The 24612-nt window shown below is 36.6% G+C and overlaps 1 protein-coding gene across 1 annotated transcript in view; it reads left to right on the top strand.

Moving 5' to 3' along the window:
* Window positions 1–23685, top strand: part of NFD5 (pentatricopeptide (PPR) repeat-containing protein) — a 67008-nt gene extending 43323 nt beyond the window's left edge. The window contains exon 2 of the mRNA XM_089804673.1: window positions 22402–23685. Within this exon, the coding sequence (XP_089660799.1) occupies window positions 22402–23451 (1050 nt within the window). The 3' untranslated portion in view covers window positions 23452–23685. The remainder of the gene's footprint in view (window positions 1–22401) is intronic.
* The last annotated feature ends 927 nt before the right edge of the window (window positions 23686–24612 follow it).

Below are 24612 nucleotides of genomic sequence, written 5' to 3' on the forward strand. Positions count from 1 at the left end.
AAAGTATATGTACATCATCCGAAAGGGACTTTGGAATGTCATTGTAATCGTTGTAATCATTTGAATCATATTGTAAGCATTGGAGTGCATATTGTGTATATGAGTAAAGTATCTGTTCTGTGTTATATCTTGCTATACTACATGCAATAAGTATCCATTTACCTTGTACGGTAAACATTTGGCCCTGTTGCAAGTACGAAGGAAGTGTGATGAAGATTAATGCCTAATTTGCTTAACAAGGATAGAAATAAGATAAAAGATAAGGATGAAATGCGCACAACACAAGAAGTTTTAATTTTAGCACAATAGGCCGAGTGTAGATAGAAGCTTCAACAGATTGCTAATGGACACTGAGGGGGTGAAGGGGCACAGATGGAGGGAGTGCATTCGCCTAGCAGATCGAGGAGTGTCGAGGAATTGTTAAAAGAGACTCGACAGCGATTAAATTTGGTGGAAGAGACAAGGGAGGAGTTCCTTAACCTGTATACGCCGAGGGTAGAGAATCTGAATGGAAGGGAAGTAACTTGCACGGCTTGAAGTGCCGAAGGAGCATGAGCGTGGAGTGAACTCTTTGTTTTCGATACGCTTGACGAACGGATATAGGGAGAGAATCGAACAATTTCGCTTGAGGAAGATCTTTTCTCACCAGGTAACGCGGTTGTTGGAAGTAGGACGATTGTTTGAAGCAGCGCAGTTGTGTAGAACAACGCGGGTGCTTAGAACAATGTAGGTACTTAGAACAACGTGGATGCTCAGAACAGTGCGGGTACATAGCAGGTACCATAGAATGAAAAGAAAGTAGCAATGGCAAGACCCAAGGAGAAATTGCTGAAGTTTAATGGTGACAGAACAACAAATCCGATTAGACACTGCAAGATGTGTGAAACGATATGGACAACGAATGGTGTAATAGTTGAGGATGATTGGGTTTGGTAGTTTCGAGTGACCTTGCGGGGTGTGGCAATTGATTGGTTTGCGGATGTCGACCCTCAGAAACTAACTACATGGGCAGAAGTTAGGAAGAAGTTCATAGCAGAGTTTCAACTGCTAAGGAATGATAATGAAATTGTAGTAGAAATATATAGCACAAAGCAAGGAAAGAACGAAATGATCTGTGTCTATGCAAGGCTAAAAGAGTTGGTGGGAAAGATGGAGAGCCCACCGGCTGACGGACTAAAGAAATGATTGTTTGTTGAGGGACCGACGCTGAAGAAGAAAATGAAGATTGTACCTCTAGCATTGTACGCAGATGTGTATAATTGGGTGATGGATCTAGATAGTGAATAGAAAACAAGCAAGAAGAAGAAGCACAAATCGTCGGATTTAGACGATTCATTGTTCGAAAGTAGCAGTAGCGACGAGGAATCAAGCAAGAAAGTTTGAGCATTACAGAAGGATATGTTACGAATGATGAAAGAATTTAAAAATCTGAAAAAGAATACTGTCTTAGTGAAGGGGGAATTGTGGTGTACGGACTGTAAAGAGGAATTGTACACACAAACAGCCTCCGTACGGCTGTATGGAAAAGGGAGAGGTACCATACGACAGTGAGGGAAGGGTGAAACTTAAACACCGTACGGCAATTTGGTGGCATAGAAGTGTAGTGTATGGCCTGTACAGAAGATAAAAGAAGAAAGATAGTTCAAGGCACCGTACCACACTCAAAGCAGAAGGAAAGGCATACTGTACGACCATCCAGTGCAAGGGATACCGTATGGACTTGGAGAATACAATAAGAGTAATAGACACCATACGGCCATCGAAAATCAGAGGGAAGTGCCATACGACAATGAGGAAGCACGATTAAGGCAAAGACATCACCGTACGACCAGGCAAGAGTAAATGAGGAACACCATACGGGCAATCAAGAAGCGTGAGATATAAATATAGCCGTATGATCGTACGGACAAATTGAACACAAAAATATGGGCCGTACGGACGTATGGACTTAAGGAACACAAAGGGAATATAGTGGACTGTACGGTCTTGTAAGGGGCAGTAGGAGATCATAGGTGATCCACCGTACGACCAACAGATGAGTATAAATCGTATTGCTAGCAGACTAAAATTACGTACGGACTGGGAGGACTACCGTACGGACTAGAAGGAAGGACTGTAGTACAAGGACTGCCATACGGCTCACACAAAAAAGGGAACATTTGAAACATTGTAAGACGACCACCGTACAGACACAGAAGGGTGATAATAGAGGTTCTAAGAAAAAGAAAAAAACGACAAATCAAAACACTTCACAATGAATAATGTATGATACCAAAGGGAAGGGAAAGACATAAATAGGTAGAAAAACATAAGTGGTTGGCAAAAAGAGTATGGGATTGGAAGAAAACCACGAAATGGTGTGTTCCATGGACTTTTGTATGAGTTTGAGAGTGCTAATTTGGTCTTGCGCGGGGGCGTTGCCCCTCGACCCTTGGTCAGTTCAGTTATCAGTCTTGGGAAGTGTGACCAGTTGATGAGACTTGGAGCTGTTGTAGGCATGGAGTGTCTGTGTGACAGAGGTGGAGAGAGCATTGGAGCAAGCCTTTCGAGAGGGATGCTACGCTTTGAGGCACTCGGAGTAGGTGTTGGACTTGAGGCTGTCTTGGTGGATGCATAGAGAGCTTGAGAGGAGCTGACCATCCAATTGGAGATAGTAGAGCGATACTTGGCTCAAAAGTACCCAGGAGTTGGAGGCAGAGAAGGTGGCACGGGTGGCTATCAAGGTTAGATTGGCTAGGGAGACAGTATTGTGTTAGCAGAGGCTACAGATGCAACGTGTTTTTGGAGACCAGTTTGGTACAGGCACGGGAGGAATGTGATTGTGATGTGACAGGAAAAGATCTATCTTGTTATAGATGTGTATTAAACCCTTCGAAGGAGCCAGGCAGACTGGGTAGTAGCTGAGAGGGGTTGGGAGGAGTTACCTGCCAGGCTAGCCATTGAGAGGGCAGCCCTGTTAGACACAGAGAGTCAGGTACAAAAATTGGTAGTGGAGAAGGAACAGATAGCAGTATAGAAGGAGAAAGTAGTAGATGAGGAGAAAGTGCTGGGAGAGATTGCAGGGATGATGCAATCAGCTTTAGAGCTTTAGATGGAGGCAAAAGTAGAATTGAAAGTTCGGAAGGAGCAAGTCTACAAACTACAGGTGGAGCTGAACGAATTGAGGGCGCGGACGACCACTATGCCAGGGACGCATCCTTCTGCTTAGTATCTATACATTGATGTAATTAGTTGTTTATTTTTGAGTTTTGTTGTATTGTCGTCTTGAGATGACTTTATTTTTGGGGGGGATGATGTCAGTAAATTCTAAATTGTAGCCGACGGGTAGAATAGTATCGGAACGGGTGCGTGACGGTAGAGTCACCCCTTCGGGAAAGTAAATGTACATCGTTTGAAAGGGACTTTGGAACATCATTGTAATCGTTGTAATCATCTAAATCATATTGTAAGCATTGGAGTGCTTATTGCGTATATGAATAAAGTATATGTTCTGTGTTCTATCTTGCTATACTACATGTGATAAGTATCCGTTTACCCTATACGGTAAACATTTTGCACTTGGGTAACTAGAGCTCTTTCTTCTCTAATTTCTCTATCAAGATCATCCTCCTTGATAGCCACAAATCCTAATTCATCATCACTTTCACTTTGACCTTTCTCATCAGACTCTTCTTCATTTGCATACAAACAATTTCAATCTCTATCTCTTCTAGGGTTAAACTTTCCCTTATACTTTTTCTCTCTTTTAGGACATTTAGATGCATAATGACCAAATTTGTTACAAGTCCAACATTTAAAGATTTTCTTACCATGTTTTTCTCTTCTCACCAGAAGGGCTATTCCTTCCTCAATCTTCTTGTCTTCATCAGCGTTGTTGCTGCTAGCAAAATCTCCATGAGTGCTTGCACTCCTTGTCAACTTAGGTCGAATGTTTAGGGAACTGAAAGCTGTTTCGACTCTTGCAAGTTCTCCAGACTATCTCAGATTTGCTTATTCTGATTCTAATCTTCCAAGTAATGTTTCTTTTGTGAAATCCTTAGTGCAAGGCATCACTAGCTGAATCATCTGAGCCATCAACTTGAATGGTGGTTTCAAACTTTTCAAGATCTTCCATATGACTTAATCATCTTCCTTAGTTCCACCATGAGACCGAATTCCTGCAACGATTTCTTATATTCTACCAATATAACTTCTTACAGATTCATCTTCCATCATTCTAGCATCTTGAAATGCACATATCCAATTTTGTATTCTCATGCTTTTTGCATGATCATCACCTTCAAAAGTAGATTCTAATGCTTTTCAAATTTCATGGGATGTAACAAGTGATTTTATCTGACTGTATTCATTCTCTGGAAATGCTGTTAGTAGAGCTTCTCTTGCTCTCATGTTACACATGAATAGACCTCTCTCTTCTTCACTGCATCTTTCAAGCTTTTCTTCTTCAACGATTGTCTTCTGACTTATTGTCAAGATCCAATATCTTGGATCCATGCACAACAGATGAATCTTCATCTTCTCCTTCCAACTATCATAGTTGGCTCCATCGAATCTTGGACTATCCTTCCTGAACATATTCGCCATTGATCTCCCAAAGCTGTTAAGCTTATCCTTCAAGGACCTGAAGCTCTGATACCAATTGTTAGAATATATAGTCCACTGATATAACTGAGAGGGGAAATGGTGAATCAGTTTTCCAACTAATATCACAATTAACAACCTTAAACAATCTTAACCATATGAGTAATATAAACTGAAACCACAACGAGATACTCATACACAATAACAGCAGATATGTTAATTAGGGGAACCCTTGATCAGAGAGAAAACCCCGATGGGTATGGTACCCACAAGATGATGTACTAATATAAATATTCCTTGTTAGAGGATAGACCCTTTTAGGAGTCTGTTACAACATTTGGTACATATGAGTCCTTGTTTGGAGACTTTGAATCCCTGTTAGGAGATTCCAACCCTATTAGGAGTTGTGGAAGACAGCTAGGCCCACTGACCAAACAGCTTCAAGGGCAAAACCAATTAACCCACTGTCCAAATGATCTCTATATTATTACTTGCAGAATAACTGAATTGAAATGTACTTGTTCTTCTGTCTCTGTCCTATCAACTGGACTTTTGCTCCTTCAGATCTTGTAACCAGATCTCAAATCTCGCATCAAATAATCCCTTGGATTGCTTACATTCATTCAGTAAGCACTCTACACCTTTTCGCACTTTGCATTTCTTGCAACAATAGATACACTCCACACACTTTACAATCAAGGAAAACATCTTTCCTTTATACCATATCTTCATAATAATTCCTTGAGTCAGCCTTAAGGCTTTCCCAATTAATTAAAATAAGATAACTAATTAATTACAATTACAATAGCATTGTTGACTCATAGTCTATACAAAACTTCACACTTTTGCGATACTAGGGCTTGTGCACTCGCTGACATCATCATTTGACTGTCCTCTATCACTGCCTGACTGCGCATCTCTTCGTTACATCCCAGATGTAAGATAGCCAACAAACATTAGGAACTGCTTTCCCAATACTCTATCTTTGAACTGCTCTCTGTAAATCAGGTACAACTTCCGTACATCTTCGAATCAGACACTGTGCACTTAAGCACGTCATCAGGACACTGTGCTGTACATGTCTAACTGCGCATGACTAGACAATCAAACCTTTGTCCGTACCATCAAGATCTCTGTCTGCTACTTAGCCAGTCTTTGCAGAATCAATGCTATGTTGACATCAATGACAAAAACAATCATGAATGTAAGATAGCAATACTCTCCAATGCTTAGGATACTCCCCAAAGTAGTATCATCAACATTCATGCTAACATATAGTTCAAGTTCAAAGTTCAATTTCACTAGTTCGGAAGTGCAGATCCAAGTTCCGATTTAAAATCCAAATGTGATTCAAGATCTCCAAACCATAAGTCTAGTTCAGAATCATCATGGTTTAAAAGTTCAGTTTCTCAAGTTCAAGTTCACAGGTTTGGGTGTGCAGGTTCAAGTTCGTAGGTTCAGACTGTTCAGTTTTTAACAGCAGCAACCTATAACAACAGATTTTCAAAAAATTGAAAAAATGGGTCTTAGTGTGGGGGGCATATCTTTTAGCTCCACTGTTGGATCTTTCTAACTTTTGGATATGTTGTCCAAAATCAAATTTTCAAAATAATCAATAGTGCAATTTTTGAGATTCAAAAGTTATAATTGACTGTATGCTGGTCTATTAAACAAATTAGCAACCTCTTATTTTGACAAAAGATATTTGGGGAATGACAACTCCATTTCAATGGATTAAAATTATAGAGAACATGATAATTTATTTTCCTATGGTGTATAAGGGTCTAGGTGGTGTCGGTTCCCAAAACCGCAGATTGAAATCCTATGAGTCTTGGCAACTCGATGCTGGGATATCCAACTGGTTATGGCTAACTTGACGGAACTAAACGGCTAACCCAAGTTCCCTACGTTTCTGGCTCTGCAAGGCCAAGGCGGGTGCACTTGATCTTGAACCGATCACTTGGATCCAAGATTATGTTAAGTGCAACAAGGGTTTCCCAAAAAGGCAAGAGTGTTTTTTTAGGAAACCCCTAAATATGTATAACTTGGAAGATAACTTCGAAATATGATTACTTCAAACTTGTAAATACTGAAATATGAATGAAGTTAACTATTAAATAAAATGTGAAATTGTTTTAAATGAAAAGATATGATGGAGAAGACAAGTGAATATATTAACTTTCAATGGAAAGATACGAAATGGTTGCCAGCATATGGATTAGGAGTTAAAAGCAAATTAATGACCGGTGCCAGAATTTGAAGGAGGCGATAGAGTCAATATTACAAGTTTTAACATACAACTTTGTGAAATCTTATCTATCGAATCTATAAACAATTTAACTACCAAGATGTGACGAATCAATTGTACTTATGCATATTCAAACTAGTTTATAATGTTTTCAACTCACACAAAGACAAAATAGACACGAATATGGAAACAAGTCAGTATTTCACAGTATTCATGATTATCAAGTTTGAAAAGCTGTAATTGATTCGATCCACTTATCTTGATAATAAATTATTTACAGAAAATAAAAATGATCACAAAAGACGAACTATATAATATTATGATTCTAAGGCATTAAAATAAAATAAAAACTCTTATTGGTTTTGCCAAAGATAAAATTGCATTGAAGACACTCAGCGATGATGCTCCATTCATTGCAATTTAACCCCAAGCAACACAAAAAGTATTTGCCCATGCTTCAACATTTCACCAGCTTGGTTCAATCATTTGATCTTTGCCAAGAAGAAAGTTATATATCACAAATTCTTTTTATAATTTAAGAATGCCCAAAATCTTTAAAATATTGTGTATGTATTGTGTGCATCTTTGCTTTGATTTTACATCTCATATTTATAGAGCAGCAAGGGGCATCAGTTGCCTATTCAAAACATCATACCCCTTTATAATGAGTAACCGAAAAGTAAATTATAAAACATATGTAACATGGTCCTCCTAATATAAGTTTATTTACAAATTCTAAGGACCACGATATCCAGAGATGAAGAATGGAATGACGTGACTCTACAGGTGAAGAACTGCTTGGAGATTTTGAATGATCTTGTTCCTTCCAATCATAATGGTGAACTTCTGTCTTTCAACCGTGGCTCTTTCAATATTGTTTATTCCTTTTTATTCCGTGTTCAATTTGAAAACTCCCTCCACGTGCATCTCCAAACCTACTGAAGAACAAAAATCATTCTTAGATATTTACCGTCTCTCAATTGGTTATTCATTCCAAATTCGCACGGGCTCCTCCTCTATTTGCAAGCTCACTATACCTGCAATGAACACAAAATCACATTAAATAATAATTATGCAAATGATTGGCAATAGAAATACAAACTCAATGTTCAGGAGGCTTCATGAGAGATAGTTGGTTAAGTCTTCATAATCGTGCACATTATCCTTTGAAGTTGCAATCCGCATACATATCAAACTTCCAACGGTGTCTGCAAGTTTGAGAATCTGGTTCAAATCTTAAACGCATATATTTGATGGCTCCTTTTGTATAGAGCTTACGGTGGCTTCTTTCCCTGACTCTGGTGTTGCACGCAATTGTTTTTGTCTATATCTACTTAATATATCCTAATCATTACATTTGTTATCTGAATCGCATTGGCTGTGCTCTGTCTTAGTCATGTCCAACATCGAATCTTCAACACGACCTTTATCACTGTACCTCCCTTTTTCCAATTTATCTGGTGGTGAATAACCAGTTCACTTGATGAACTCGTGTCTCATTCTTGCTATGTGACCAAGATTCTTTTGTTGTAAATGCTGTGAATGAATATCTTGAGTAATCTATGTAGTTACTTTGCTTCATCATAAGTTGTTGAATAATGTTGTGAATATTTTCAATATTTGAACTATATCTGTGATGAGATGCTTGTGAATTTGCTCCTTATCATGGTCTGTCAAACTTGAAGGTAACCTCCTGAATAAAAGACTCTCAGGCATGACCCTTTAGTGCAATTATAACAGGTGCATCGCTTGTATTACCTTCAAATTCACCTGCTTTCTTTCGACATCACGCATGATCTCCTTCACATAGTTTTAGCCTTGTCCAGACGGCAACTTCTGTACATGATTCCATTCATGATAATATATTTCCAAACAGGGATGATACTGATAGAGGCTACAGAAATTCCTTTTATACCATGCTGAGTGCGTTTCCTTTGAAGCTTTTCATCTCATCACTTTTCCATGCATACTTCAAAGTGGGCAACATAAACGCCTTATTATAATACATCTATTTCTTTCTGAATAGCTGGAATAGCACAATATTGCAATAGATGATTTTTCTGCCAAAAGAATCTTGACTAGAAAGGCACATGCCGTTAGTGTAATCAGAAACTTCAGTTGCTTCTTGTTGGCAAATTCTTCAGTAGACTTCATAATATAGCAGCTAAAGAACTCCCATCAACTGATTTTTTTTCAGCCTTAATTTCCAGGCCATATTTGTTACATATGGCTGGCTGCCAAGCCAAGACCATAATGATGGGGTATGAAAAAACTAAGATTCCTGCTGTAACTGCTTGTATGGTTCTAATTGAATCCTCTTTTACCATAAGTCTTGTAAAATCTGTTTATATAATCAGTCATCAACATGACATCAACCGCGTTACAACAATGATCATAATCTCTTTATAAAATTGTCCACAAGGTTCCCATATATTTGCTCAAGAGTGCTTTATCCATTATACTTCTAATTCTTCCACCTTGCATTATGTTTTATGATACCAATGGCAAAAAATTCCAATTGTTTCTCAAATGGAGACAGAATTTTAGGCTCGATCAGGTGGCAATAATCCTATGTGGATTATTTTATTTTAGCATGATACAATGTGTTGTTTAAATGAAGTGTGGCCACATGTCAAGCATGTTAAGATTATAGTCTTATTTGGATTGAAGTTTCAGATTATTACTATAGTTATATGTATATGAAATTGAGAAATAATAACACACACGCACACATATATGATTCACTAAACATACATTTATATGGATTAGTTAATTCTGATGGATTTGCATCATTCTGAGTGTTTATGACTAACTGATAGTTATAGATCGGTGCTTATATAATACTAAGTCAAGCCCACGGAGGGCCATGACTCTCCGTGGACATTGACTCTTCGTATATATTCCAAATGCTATCAGTGACTGACATAATCATATTAATTACAAGGCATAAAGATTACTGCATTTGCCCGAGTCTAGACATCACCATTAGTCATATATTCTGATCTGAACATTGAACATTACAGGTTAACTGTAATAAATATAGATATACAATCTTTCAAGACTGAGATAAATAAGTGCAGTGATCTTTCTCTACAAAGATCCGATTTTTGGCAACTCTGCTGGAGAACTGAAAACAAAGATCAGTGCTTTCTTTTCTCGCACATCTGAAGGTGCCTCCCTGAGGGCGAAGGTAGGTGACTCTGATTTGATTTGGTAAGAGAAGTCCAGTGTGTCATGGCTTTGGTTGCAGCCCAGCTATGGGGGATTCAGATTGGACCATTTGCTTTACCTTAGTATTCAACCCTAACTAAAGAATTAAGAGAATATTTTCCCAGTACATGCGGCCAGCTATGTCTTCGTCCATGGAAAATACGGATTACAGCCTTACTTGAAGAACTTCAGTTAGAATCCTTCATAGAAGATCTGAAGATGCTTGAACAACCTAAAAGGACAACTTGGAACAGACGAAACAGAAAAGCCAAGCAAATCATAATCAATGCCGTTAGAGATCATATTCTCACTTCAATAGCAAGATTGAAAACAACTTATGAAGTATTTAAAACTATAAAAGATACATTTGAAATAAACAATGCAAGCAGAATACTTACATTAAAGCAGCAACCCATGAACATAAAAATAAGCAGAGGAGAGGCAATAACGATTTATTTCTTAAGAATTTCTGAAATAAAGAATCAACTTGCCACCATTGGAAACAATGTAGACGAATCAGAACTTTGACTAATTGCCCTAAGAGGACTATCGATATCATGGAAATCCTTCATTCAATGTGTAAGTCGCCCTTCTCTTCCAAATTTGATCAACTAAAGAACAAATGCACCCAAGAGGAGTCACGACTAATATCAAGAGGAATCTGCACAAATAAGGAAGTAGAGATACAAGCACTACATACAAACTCTAGAAACAAAGGAAAGAAGAGGAAGTTCAAACCAAAGAGAGGAAATAACTCTTAAAATCACAAGGAAAGAGATATATCCAAAGTACAGTTCTATCGATGTGATAAGTTTGGTCACATTTGAGGATTTTGTCCAGAAAGGAAGGAAAATCAAGCTACCTTAGCCGAGTCTCATGAAGTGGAAAATCCTCTATTCTACTTAGCCTTGTCAAGTGAATTAAATACAAGTAATAATACTTGGATGATAGATAGTGGAGCTTCAAGACATATAATTAGGTTTAGAAATCGGTTTGAAACATTTAGAGATTATTGCACAAAAGAAGTCACAATTGGAGATAATTCTACTTATCCAGTAAAAGGAATTGGGACCTGCTCCTTACAAATAAAAATAGGAGAAACTCTTCATTTTAAAGATGTGCTATTTGTACTAGGGATAAAAAGGAACCTAATCTCCATTTCAGGTCTAGCCAATCAAGGATATCGTGTCACCTTCGATGAGGATAAACTGTTACTATGGCGTAAAAACTCTTAACATAAAAAATGCCATTAGTATAGGATCAAGAGATGGAAGCCTGTACAAATTAAGCATTAAGGCAAAACAACAAGCACTAAATCATGAAGTCCATAAATCAAATGAACTTTGGCATAGAAGATTAGGGCACCTTGGCTTTAGTGCCGTTCCTACCATAGGGAAAATCACTACAGGCATACCTAATCTCAAATCTGATCACATTAGTATTTGTGAAGGGTGTGCCCTAGGAAAAAATTAAAAATGATATTTTCCTTAAGTAAACACAAGTCTAAAATTGTACTGGAACTTGTTCACACCGATTTGGGTGGACCCATATCAACACCCTCACTAGGAGGATTATTGTACTATGCGACTTTCATTGATGATTACTCTAGAAAAATGTGGATATACTTTCTTAAACTTAAACAATCTAATGAAGTTTTACAAAAAATTCAAAGAATTTAAAGCCCTAGTGGAAAATCAGACCGGAAAGAAAATAAAAACATTAAGATCAGATAATGGAGGTGAGTACACATCTGACATCTTCAAAGGATTTTGTATTTTTGTTGGGATTAAGAGGGAGACTACAGTACCTTATAATCCTCAACAAAACGGAGTTGCAGAAAGAAAAAATAGAACTATTATAGAAGCAACAAAAGCCATGATTCATGATCAAATCTCCCTATGTCTTTTTGAGCCAAAGTAGCAAGAACAACAATATACATCAAAACAAAAGTCCTTATGTAACATTAGAAAATATAACTCTTGAAGAAGCCTTCATAGGGAATAAACCAGATCTTAGTTATTTGAAAATTTTCGGTTGTCCAATCTACATTCACATTCCCAAAGAAAAAAATTAAAAAGGTCTAAATTAGAGCCTTCTGGAAAGAAAGGCATATTCGTTGGCTATAGTGAAACAACTAAGGGATACATGGAATATATTCCAAGACAAAAGGTTGTTGAAATCAGTGGGAATGTTAAGTTTGACGAAGATATCGCATTCCAAACATCTTTAAACAAAGAAGACGAGGGAATTGAGAATCAAAGGGAGTTCATCATAGAAGAGGATCATAATACTGAAAATCAGAGGGAGAACACTATAGAAGATAATTCAATTGGAAATCTGAGGGAGAGTTTTTTTGGAGAACAAGACACATCTGCATCTAATATTTAGAATGATGAAGTTTTAAATCACAAGAAAAAACCACTATGGGCCATAAAAATGATTGAAGAGAACAATGTAGAGCCAGATGAGATTTCTAGAGAAAATAAGAAAACAAGAAATGAAAAATGCTATGTTAAGTAGGAGATAATTTCCACAGCAAGTCAAATTGTGATATTGCTATCAGGATTTAACTGTGTGATTTTGAGTCAAACTCATTGACCCATGTTTCATGAGTAGTGATTCAACATGAATCCATCTCTCATGAGAATAAATGGAACACTTAGCACTCATTGGATCTAGTTGATGCTCACAGGGGTGAGCCATGATATCCTGGTTTAGTAGAAAACAATCAGCAGTTGCTTAGAGCTCCACTGAAGCTGAGTATATGGCTGCTTCTATGGGAGCACGTGAAGCAGTATGGCTAAGGAAACTTCTACATGGACTATTTGGAAAACCACTAAAGCCCACCATAATCCACAGTGACAATCGAAGCTGTATTAAATTTTTAGTTAATTCAGTTTTCCATAACAGGTCCAAGCACATAGAATTCCTAACCACTATATAAGAGACATGGTTGACAAAGATGTTATCAAGTTGATTTACATTAGCATTGAAGAACAAAATGCAAACATTTTTACTAAGCCTCTTGCAAAGTTGAAAATTGAATACTTCAGAAACAAATTTGGTATGACTAAACTGTAACTTGAGATTAGAATCTCGTATTATGTAATTTATTCATGAATATTTAAATAAAATCAATATTGCAATATTGTGGATGTGTTGTGGCATGAAAGGTGATGATCTTTTATGTGGATATGGTTGCTTTTGTAAGGTAATGATCTTATCAATAGCTTGACCTATTATCATGTGTCACTAAATTGGATGAAACACTTGATGACAGATGTATCAAGATTGACTACATTAAGTTGAAGTCCTGGATTGTATTGGATATCTTGATAGTAGTGTTATCACTGGATCTAGCTCCAAACTAGTCTGGAATTGTGATAATGGATGTATCATAATTATGGTGGATTGAAGATTTCATTATCTTCATCATCTAAAATTGATACTAGTTCATTTCTAAGTTGAATGATTTCAATCCTCTTTCTTCTAAGAGGGAGTGTTAAGATTATAGTCTCATTTGGATTGAAGTTTCAGATTATTACTATAGTTATATGTTTATGAAATTGAGAAATAACACCACACACACACACACACATATTATTCACTAAACATATATATATATATATATGGATTGGTTAATTCTGATGGAATCACATCATTTTGAATGTTTAGACTAACCGATAGTTATAGGTCAGTGCTTATATAATACTTAAGTCAAGCCCACAGAGGGCCATGACTCTTCGTAGTTAATTCTGATGGAATCACATCATTCTGAATGTTTAGACTAACCGATAGTTATATATCGGTGCTTATATAATACTAAGTCAAGCCCATGGAGGGCCATGACCCTCCGTGGCATATGCCACGGGGGAGTCATGTCCCTTTGTGGACATTGACTCTTTGTATATATTTCAAGTGCTATTGGTGACTGACATAATCATATCAATTACACGGCATAAAGATTACTGCAGTCACCTGACACAAGACATCACCATTAGTCACATATTCTGATCTGAACATTGCACATTACAGGTTAACTGTAATAAATATAGATATACAATCTTTCAAGTTTGAGATAAATAGGTGCAGTGGTCTTTCTCTATAAAGATCCGTTTTCCTTAACAAAGCACATATGCATGCTCGCCCAGATGTTTAATTAAATATCATTTAACAATGCTGGAGATATTAAAGTAATGTTTGGTTTTCATAACTGAATATTAGGAGGAGATTTATAAATTTTTTATTAAAAACTTTAGAAAGTACTCAGTTTCCAAGAATCAGTTATGGATGGGAAACCAGAAACTTCCAACAAAGATTACTTATTGGAAAAAGATGGAAGGAACTGAGGTTCCTTTTGAGGCAATCATGTGGCTATGTGAAAGAAGTAGAATTTATTTGTGCAGATTGCAACAGAGGGAGAGAAATGGAATTTATTTTTTGTTTTCTACACTTTGATTGTAATTGCAGGGACAAGATGATCTTGTGGTCATTCTGTCATGCTTTAAAATAAAAAGGAATTTTCATATATCAGATCTCGAGGTTTGAATAATGCTTTCTTAGATTGGAACTGATCATGTGGTCACTTCTTTCACGGTTTTAAATTTTAATGCAGTTCTGTTTCGTCATTCATAGTTGTAGAATAAAACAATGTTTCCTCTCATTTTCTTTGTGATGTGACAGACTTAATGAGTGGTCTTGTGGCTGTTTTCTGGTTTTTCTCTTTATTCAGTATATAAATTTGATAACTGCATTCATCCCATGTTTATGGGGGGGTGTTAATACGCCTGAGTGTCTTCTGGTTAAAGACATCCAATTATTTAAATTCATTGAATATGTTCTAAGAGAGGGAGCTATACCTCTCAATTTAGAGGAGGATTATCAATGCAACGATAATCTATCCAATAGTTGGTACTCTTTGTCGTTCATTTTGGGCATTTGGAGTCAATTTCTATTTTCATTTTTGACGTACAAATCTTTTCACTAACAGATTTTTGGCGTCTCTGCTGGAGAATTGAAAACAAAGATCAATGCTTTCTTTTCTCAGACATCTGAAGGTGCCTCCCCGAGGACGGAGGGAGGCGACTCTGATTTGATTTGGTAAGAGAAGTCTAGTGTATTATGGCTTTGGTTGCAGCCAATCTATGGGGGGCTCAGATTGGACCATTTTCTTTACCTTAGCATTCAACCCTCCCCAAAGAATCAAGAGAATATTTCCCAAAGTTTGTTGGTGATACAACTCAAGATCCAGATGGTCAGATTAGAGCATTCACAGTCGCCTGTGGATTCTTGGTGTGCAAGAAGAAAATGTCTTCGTCGAACTTTTTGCCAAGAGCCTCATTGAAATTGCTGTTGATTGGTTTTAGAATTTGCAAGATGGTTGTATCACTTGTTGGAATGATCTTGAGGTAAAATTTCTTCAAAGGTTTAAACTCGTGGTTGATGTTGCCAAGTTGTTATTAAATTTCTTTCAAATCCAAATGAAAGAAAATGAAACTATGAGGGATTTTGTAGATAGATTCAATAGATGTGTTTGTAAGATCCCTCAAACTTGTCAACCAAACGAGAATAACCAATTGTGTGTCTTCATTGCCGCCATGCAAACTGAAATTAGATTCTTGCTTCAACGTCTAAAAGTGCGAAGATTGCAAGATGCACAAAGGGAGGCTGTCAGTTGGATGATGATATTATCCTTAGTGGAATAAAGTTTACAAGAGTTGTACAAACCAAAGTTTGCCTTTATGAGCAGCAATGTTACATGAGGGCAAAGCCTATACAATGTAAACCTGCTATTCAAACAACAAAACCAATCCTCCCCATCTCTTTACATCAAAACCTTACGGTTTTTAATGATGAAGATTTTCAAGAGCCCACATCAGCTGAAAAAATTCTTTTGATATGCTAGGATGTCACTGTTTATACATTGAAAGTAATGATGAGCACATCTCTCAATCAGATGATTTAAGGACTTGCCTACGTGAACCTCTTGTTGAGGAAGAACTTAGTAGTAATAAGTCAAGTGAAAGCATATCAATGACTGTTCCTTGTCTGGAATTTGAATTGTTTTCTTTTGAAGCTTCTAATGCAATTTCAGCTATTGATGTTGATTGGGGAACTATGGCAGATCAACATGGACAGGAAAAGAGTGATGGGGAGGAAACGAAAGGTATTTTTTAATTCGATGAATAAGAGGAATGTGATACTTTCCTATTTGATTGCACGCAATATCATGGAGAGTGGTTGCAGCTTAGAGTATTGGAGGAACACAAACATTCTTTAAAAAGCATGGCTGATCACACAACACAATCCCCGTTAACATGCTTGGATACCTCTTCCCATGAGCATGAATTTGTTGTTGAAAAGTCAAATGAAAGTCCGTTATTAGAAGTTCTTTGTCTGAATTGGAATCTTTTAGACTTGATAACTCTAATACATTTTCAGCTATTGGTTTTGATCAAGGAAGTATTACAGATCAGCAAGACCATGGGATGTGTGGTGTTGATAATGCTAAAATAGAAAAATTCTTGCAGGTTGATTATGAATATTTTCAATTTGATTACGTGGAAATCAATGAAGAATTGCTACAGCCCAAAGCATTCCAAAATGTCGAGAAGACTGAGATGTGAGATAAGGAAAATTCTTTTACCCCTATGCTGACATCTTGCATATGATCCGAGTTAGAAGTGTTTGAGTTTGAATATGAAGATGTGCTAATTCATAGCAGTCTTTTGACGAAATCCTTTTATTTTGAAGATGATACGGGTAATGAATTCTCGAAATGTGAATATTCAAAAATGGAAAATTCAGATTTAAACAAGAGCCCTCCAACAAACCATTCTTGCAGTCTTGGAAAAAGTTTTCACAACAAAGGCCCAACTTTATCTTCCAAGAATCTTGTGGAATACATTGGGAGTCATGATAAGAATCAGCCTATGCAAGGTGTTGATATTTTGTAGCCAATATTCTACAATGTAAAATGGATTTTTGGATCTAATTTTCTGCCCGAAAAACTTTCTCAATATATGGATGCTGGGTCTTTCTTTCAAATGGTTGTGCTCTATTTATTGAGAATAGTCATACTTGCATACCAGCCATTGTTCTACACTAGAAGGTACTTTTCTCAACCGGTGAATGGTTTTCTATGAGTGGTCAGGTTCATTCTTCAAGGTATGGTCTGCTCGCCCTATCCCTTTGTAAATAAAGTTTTGTTATTATTCATAGTTTAGTTTGCTGATTGTCTGGCTTGCTGTTAGTTTAGGTGTTTTGGTGTTGCCCTGCTTCCCTCTGCTCCTTTGCAAATCCTCTCTTATTTCTCTGTTCTACTTTGACCCTATTCCCCCAATGGCTAGACACTGCTCTTATACCAAGGATTGTTGGATTCTCTATGTCCCTTGCAGTCCATGTCCCCAGTCAGAGCCAACCGTTAGCCTGCTTTTAGCACCCAAGTTTTAAATTTTTTAAAATTGAGCTCCATGAAGGAATTTTCCCAATTTCTTGTAGCATATTATAATGGTTTCTGGCTAGTGATGTTTTTGTAAAGCATTGCAAAGAAGCATTAGAGAGGGTAATTGAACTTGAACTTTGAACGTCAAAATTCAAGTTCAAGTTCAATGTTTGAATGCTCATGGTTAGAGATCACAGGTTCAACATTTACAAGTTTAAGTTCAAAGTTCAAGTTCAGTGGTTCAAGCTCACAAGTCCAAAAGGGCAGTTTCAGATTCTCAAAGTTCAAAGTTCAAAGGCACCATTCAAAGGATTGGATTCAAGATTCAAAAGGGCTCCACCTTGGCTCTTTCACTTGAGTTTTAGCTATTGGGAGTATTATGTGATGCTCTATTAGTAAATAGAAACTTGACACTATCCTGATAAAGTGCATATAATTTATATGCTGGAGATATCAGTCATTGCTTCATCAGTTTTGCTCACTATTCCTCCAAAATATTTCATGGATGCACCGCATTGGTATTTTGCAGCCCAGCTGAAGTGCATGTTAAAGAACAAATCAGAACAATCATAAATCAAATCCAATAGATTGCACAACAGAACAGTTGGATAATTCAGAGGAAAATGTTTGGGATATTGCTGCTCGTCATTGGCCTGGGCATTATTGTTGCTGCAACCCATAAGCTTGTTAGCCACATATATGGTGATTATATAATTTGGTGGATTCCCTCGTTGTGCTAAGAGCAACTCAAAATGGGAATCCAGGTGCAGGTATTTGCACGCATATTGGTTATAGTTTCTAATGCAACCTGTAAAAATGATTTTTCTGACAGGAAAAATGGGTATCCATGCGGGGGGCATAACATTTTTCTCCATTGCTGGATCTTCCCAATTTTCGGACATGTTGTCAAGAGGCAAGTTTACTTGAATCTCACCGGAACGATCAGAAAAATATGATTGCATTAAAAAGTTATGATCACCTGAGTAGAGATCTATCAAAACTGACTGTGAGCTGCGACTACAAAAGTCATGCCTAAAATTTAATTATCCCTACAAAAGTAATGTTGTGTTTTCAAAAGGTTCTATATCAAATGTTTAGAAGCAACATTATAATATAATGGAAAATATAAAAGGGAGAATTCCTCGAAGGGAAGATGAAATGAAAGAGAAGAACAAGTTAATTAATAATCTTTTCAAGAATTAGTTACATCAACAGACAAGGGGGTTGGAAATGTTATTTATTGCCCAAGGTTTTCATAAGGGGGGGTTCTTCTTCTACTTTTCTGAGAGACTCGTAGCTGCAAGGAAGGAAGGAGAATGCATTTTTCTGGACTGAGTGTAAGAGAGGGAAAATAAGGAGATTTATTTTATACTTTCTGCATTGTATTTGTAATAGAAGGCTCAAAATGATCATACGGTCATTTTGTTATACTTGGAAATAAGGATAAGTTTACTTTACAGATCAGTGTGTTTTCCTTTTTGATTAGGTTCAATCTTGTGGTTCGCCTTTATGTCTTTCTGAATATCTTCTTCTATCACTGTATTGAGCACATTCTGTATGTAATCGTGTGGTTTATATATGCATGTCTGTGGAATAAGATGTTTTATATCTCTTATTTCCTCCGTAATGTGACAAACTTGATAAATGGTCTTGAGGTTGTTTGTTGGTTTTTCTCTCATTGTCCAGTTGAAGATCTGATAATCACATTCACTCCATGTTTATGGGTGAAATGTTAGTGAGCCTTTGTGTCTTCTGGTGAAAGGCATAATCTGTTATTTAATTCATTGTAAATCTTTCTAAGAGGGAGCTGTATCTCACAATTCAGAGGAGGGTTATCAATCCAATGATAACTCATCCAACTGTTGGTAGCATTTGTTCTTCTTTCTGGGTAATTTGAGTAGGTTCTTTTCATCATTTTTCAAAGGACAAATCTGTTTACCTACATACATAATGAATTGCATGTTAATATAGTCATTAATCATATGCTAAACATTCATCTTATGCATACCACAATTGAATAAAATTGCTTGTCTGTAATATATAGATATACCTGTTCTGATATAAATGCCTGATTGCTTGGGTCGGTTTTATTCTCTTATGCTGCTGACTGGATATGGTTTCCCTTGGAAGTTTGGTCTCTTTATTGCATCACTGTATGATCATAGTTTGCGGACTCTCTTGAGTATTCTTGAGTTGTTGAGTACTCAAATTTTTTTTGCTGGGGGAGTTTTCATAAGTTTTAACTCTTGTGAACATATAAACACTAACAAACATGGGTGAAAATATTGATAATTGTGTTTTTCAATTGTTTTTTCTATAAGACGTCAATTTTTTAATTTAATGCATTTTTAAAATTGAATTTAGAAAAAAGTTTCTGTAAGATATTTGAATCTTAAGTACTAGCTGAGTTGAAAATTTTGGGCTTGCTGAGTACTCTCCGAGCCCAAGTCTGCGAACTATATGTATGATGTTTGCTCTTCTTATAAGAATTTATGTCCTTTTGAGATGGTTGCTTGATGGTCCAGACTCCGACCTATGTGCTGATGCTGATTGCTTTTATGCAACCCTTGCAATCTTCTATAAATCTGTCTCAAAAGTGTGTCCCAAATCATTTTTAAGGTTTACTCTTTATCTCTTCTTTATAACTGCTCTTAGTTCGGCTCAAATTTTGCTCATAGGTCTGCAATAATTCTCCTTAAAATCTGCATATATATGCACCTTAGATCTGCTCTAGAATGGGAATAATATTCAATGAATGCTTGTTTGCATAAACCTTGAAACAATTTTTATTTATTCATTGTACCTCCTCAAACACTTCTTCAACAAAAAGCTGCACCAAACAGATCGCCCCTGCATCTGCTATTTAGTTCTTTAATGTTTTGTCTACTTTGCACGAAGTGGGTGGACAAACTTACAGGGGTTAGCCCAAGCATAAAGACTTACTTTAATTTATCAATTATCTTGCAAAAAGCTAGGGTACATCACCCTAGAAGGTTGGCTAAATAGGTGGGAGCACAAAAATCCAAAATTGAAAGCCAATGAAGCTGGCCCAACCAGTTAAAAGCCCATGCTGTCATTCCTTCTTTGCAATTCTCCAGGTTTGGCTATTTATACTGCTGTAATGGATTTATTGAAGTCTCCCTCACAGGGACATGACACTATCTTAATGAGATGGTGGACTGTAGGTGGGGGCATTACACATACAATGCAAAAAGAGTACATCTTTCATATAGAGTTTGTCCATTTTATATATTACTCTGATTCAAAGTCAAACTATGAACCAAAATATATGGGAGCACAAAAACCAAAATTGAAAGCCTACGAAGTTGGCCCAAACAGTTAAAAGCCCATGGTGTCATTCCTTTTTTAGCAATCAGTCATGTTTGGCTATTTATACTGCTGTGATGGATTTGTTGAAGTCTCCCTCGCAGGGACATGACACGATCTTAATGAGATAGGGGACTGTAGGTGGGGGCATTACACATGAAGCAATGCAAAAAGAGTACATCTTTCGTATAGAGTTTGTCCATTTTATGTATTACACTGAATCAAACTAAAATTTATTTTGTTAAGCTGTTCAGGAATTGTTTATTCTATGCTATTTAGTTTGTCTTATTTTCGCTCTTATAAAGTTCCACAACTACAATGTCTTTTGAGTTAGAGCCACTTATGAAAACATGGATATAGTTAGTGAGATGTATGCCAGACCAATGCAGTCTATTGTGTAAGATTATTAAAGTATATCCAGCAACTATAGTGTAAATGGCTTTGAGAGATGAGATATGTGCACAGATGATGATGTCATGCTTCTAGGATTAAAACTTGATATGATAACATATATCGCACTGAAGAGTAAGATGAATCTTAGTTTGAGGAATGGTAATTGACCTAAAATATAGGATCACTTTAGGTGAGTGAGGAAATATTTCCTTAACTCTGTTCTAGGACCCAAGTGGTGTTACTAATCATTTTGAAACAAGCAGCCTCGATGCTATTGGTGGCCTTGGAATGTATCTTAATGCTTGAAGAGGGAAGAATGCTTGGATAGAGGTGGCATCTTTGCACAAAGTAGAAATCACTCCTGGTTTCTAAGTTGTTGCAATATAAGTGATCTTAGTTTGCATGTTCCTATAGTGCAAGAGTAAACAATGTGTCTCTCCAAGAGCATAGACATGTCTCAGAGTGGCATGCTCTAATATTCTCCCTTGACACATTTAAAATCCTTTTGGCGTCGACAAAACTTTTATTAGTTTCTTTTATTGTTGTGCTTTGCAGCATTGAAAATTAAGTCATGGATAAGTTAGAATCCAGTTTTTAAACATTATTTGGAATCCTAGTAAAGAAATTCAAATCTGGCTATAACTCAGCTTATCCAAAAAAATTATCAGCAAGGACCTGACAAGAACTAAGGGAAAACTTGGCAAGTTTTTGTGCTATTGAATTTAGGGAACATATTACTGATTTCTTTCATACATAGATCAAAAATTAGAGTTCAAGACACATTATAGGTTGGACTACAAGTTCAATCCACATCAACTTAAGTTTTAATATAAATATAATTTATAAATTCTAGTTTCAGTATTTCTTAATCTGTAAATTTCTTTTACAGCTAAAACCAAGGTAGCTGCTATGTGGTTTTCAAATTGGATGGTCTTGTACTATAACTTGTTGACAAACTATGTTTTCAATAAGATTTTGCTGTCAATAAGATGAAACCTTTATTGATGACCCACTTTCTCCCTCCTGATATGCTAATTTTGTTTTAAAACAGTCTTTGGTATAATTCCTTTTCTTAATGTGCTTGGTATGCTATTATGATTGTGTATGTCATCTCTGTTGATGTGATATTTAGGAAAGATATTTACCATTAATTTCCATCCAGCATATAAGTGCTGTTCCTAATTTATTGTATATTCAGGCTGCAGAATTTGCTCTCAATCAGGATTCATTTGAAGCCAGCGTAAGAGACTATACCAAACTTTTAGATACTTTTGCAAAGGAAGATCGTTTAGAAGATGCTGAAAGGCTTCTCCAGATTATGGAGGAAAAGAAGTTTGCTCGGGACGCAGTGACATGTTCTGTGTTGATTCGCATGTACAGCAAACTAGGGAATCTTGATCGAGCGAAAGAGGCATTTGATGAGATAAAAACTCTCGGACTTCAACCAGATCAGAATGCATACAGCTTAATGATCATGGCTTATGTGAAAGCAGGATTACCTAAAACAGGAGAATCTTTGATGAGAGAGATGGAAGCTAAGGATATAGAACCAGGGAAGGAAGTATACTTGGTATTGCTCAGAGCATTTGCAGAGAGAGGTAATATTGATGGTGCACAAAGAATTTTCAATACTATGCAGTTCGCTGGTATCATGCCAAACTTGGAATCATGCACATTACTGGTGGAAGCTTATGGTCAATCTGGTGATCCAGATCAGGCTAGGAATGTTTTTGATCATATGATGAAGGCTGGTCACAAGCCAGATGATAAATGCACGTCTAGCATGGTAGCTGCATATGAGAAGAAGAATTACCTTGATAAGGCACTGAGCTTACTGTTGGATCTTGAGAAAGATGGTTTTAAGCCTGGGGTCGAAACATCAATTGTATTGATTCATTGGTTAAGTAAATTGGGTTTGGTAGAAGAAGCCGAGGAAGTCTTAAAGGGAGTCTCTGCAAATGAATCAATTCCTTTAAAAGTTCATGTAAGTCTTTGTGGTATGTATGTAAGGGTGGGCTTAAAGAAAAAGGCACTAGACACACTGAGTATTATAGAGAAAAACATTGAACAATTGGATTCTGAAGGATTTGAAAGGTTGATACAGGGGCTTCTTGCTGGTGGCTTTATAGATGAAGCAAAAAGAATGCACAAAGCTATGCAGAACCAGGGTATTGTTCCTTCAGAGCTTGTCAGAGTAGCATTGATGACAGCTCAAGCCATTCCTCGCAGGAAACCTGCAGTGAAGTAGGAAATATCTGGAGCCTCCTCAATATAAACAAGAGCTTAGATGTATACATGAATGTGAGTTCAGGATAAAGTGGAAATGTAAGAAACTACAATATGTTTGTGATTGATATAAGAGCCAAGTTTAGTTTGAAGCAGATTGGAGGAGACTACTCTTTTTGTTAATCTGGCAAAAACTCTACTTCTATTTCTTTTCCAATATGGACTATAAATCATTTTGACATGCTTTCTGTTGCTATCTTTGATTGAGCAGAAATGATATGATTGGTTATTTCTTAATATGGGAATTGGAAAAGGCCTTAACTTCAAGGCCATTTCTAGAATGTATATTATAGTTCTTAAATATTCTGATCTTATCCACCCTACCACTGCAAGATTTAGATGCATTCTGGTATGTTATCTTAGAAAAGCTAATGAACTTTGTAGCTGTAAAAATCTGTTGGATTTTCTTCTCACTCTGTCAAAACTTGTTTTTGAGTTTGTGATGCCATTTTCACTTTTGAATGTTTTGAAGATGATAAGTTATTCAAGTTTTTTGCAAACTTCCAACATGAAACAGTGACTGAATTTATAGCTGTTAGAAACACATTTGAGTGGAAGTTCTGCGCAACATCATATTAAAACCTGAAAACTTTCTCTTATAACAGTGAATCACAATTATTGAATTTTCCCTTTAACATGACAAATTATTATCATGTACATAATGTCTCAGCCAAAAATATTGGCTAAATAGTTTTGATAGATTTAATTATAATTACCTAGAATCTTATAAACCCTTAAATCACATCAAGGTTTACTAGGTACTTCAATCATCCAACATTATAATTTTGACGGCATTATTTTGACCTGAAATAACATTCTTTAATACGTTCTACCTAAATTTAGCAAATCCAAAAACAATTCTTTTTCATTTCCCAATAACATTAACAGTCTTGTCTTATAGATCAAGCAGGTGGATGGACAAGTTTCACACTTTTTATCTTTGGCCAGATCTAGAAAAAAAACTTGGATGTGTCATGGTTTTTTTTGATGGAGGCTCAGACCTGCGAGTGGGGCTGCCCTACGGAGGCATGGAGCTTACAAGAAACCTAGTTCGAGTGAGGGCCACCATGGAGAAATTTTTGCTACCTGATACGGAAGCACGAGCCTATAGGCTGAAATCTCT

Source organism: Cupressus sempervirens, chromosome 10 (assembly GCF_028749045.1).
Source record: "Cupressus sempervirens isolate cs-2001-9-10 chromosome 10, ASM2874904v1, whole genome shotgun sequence".
NCBI classification, from domain to species: Eukaryota; Viridiplantae; Streptophyta; class Pinopsida; order Cupressales; family Cupressaceae; genus Cupressus; species Cupressus sempervirens.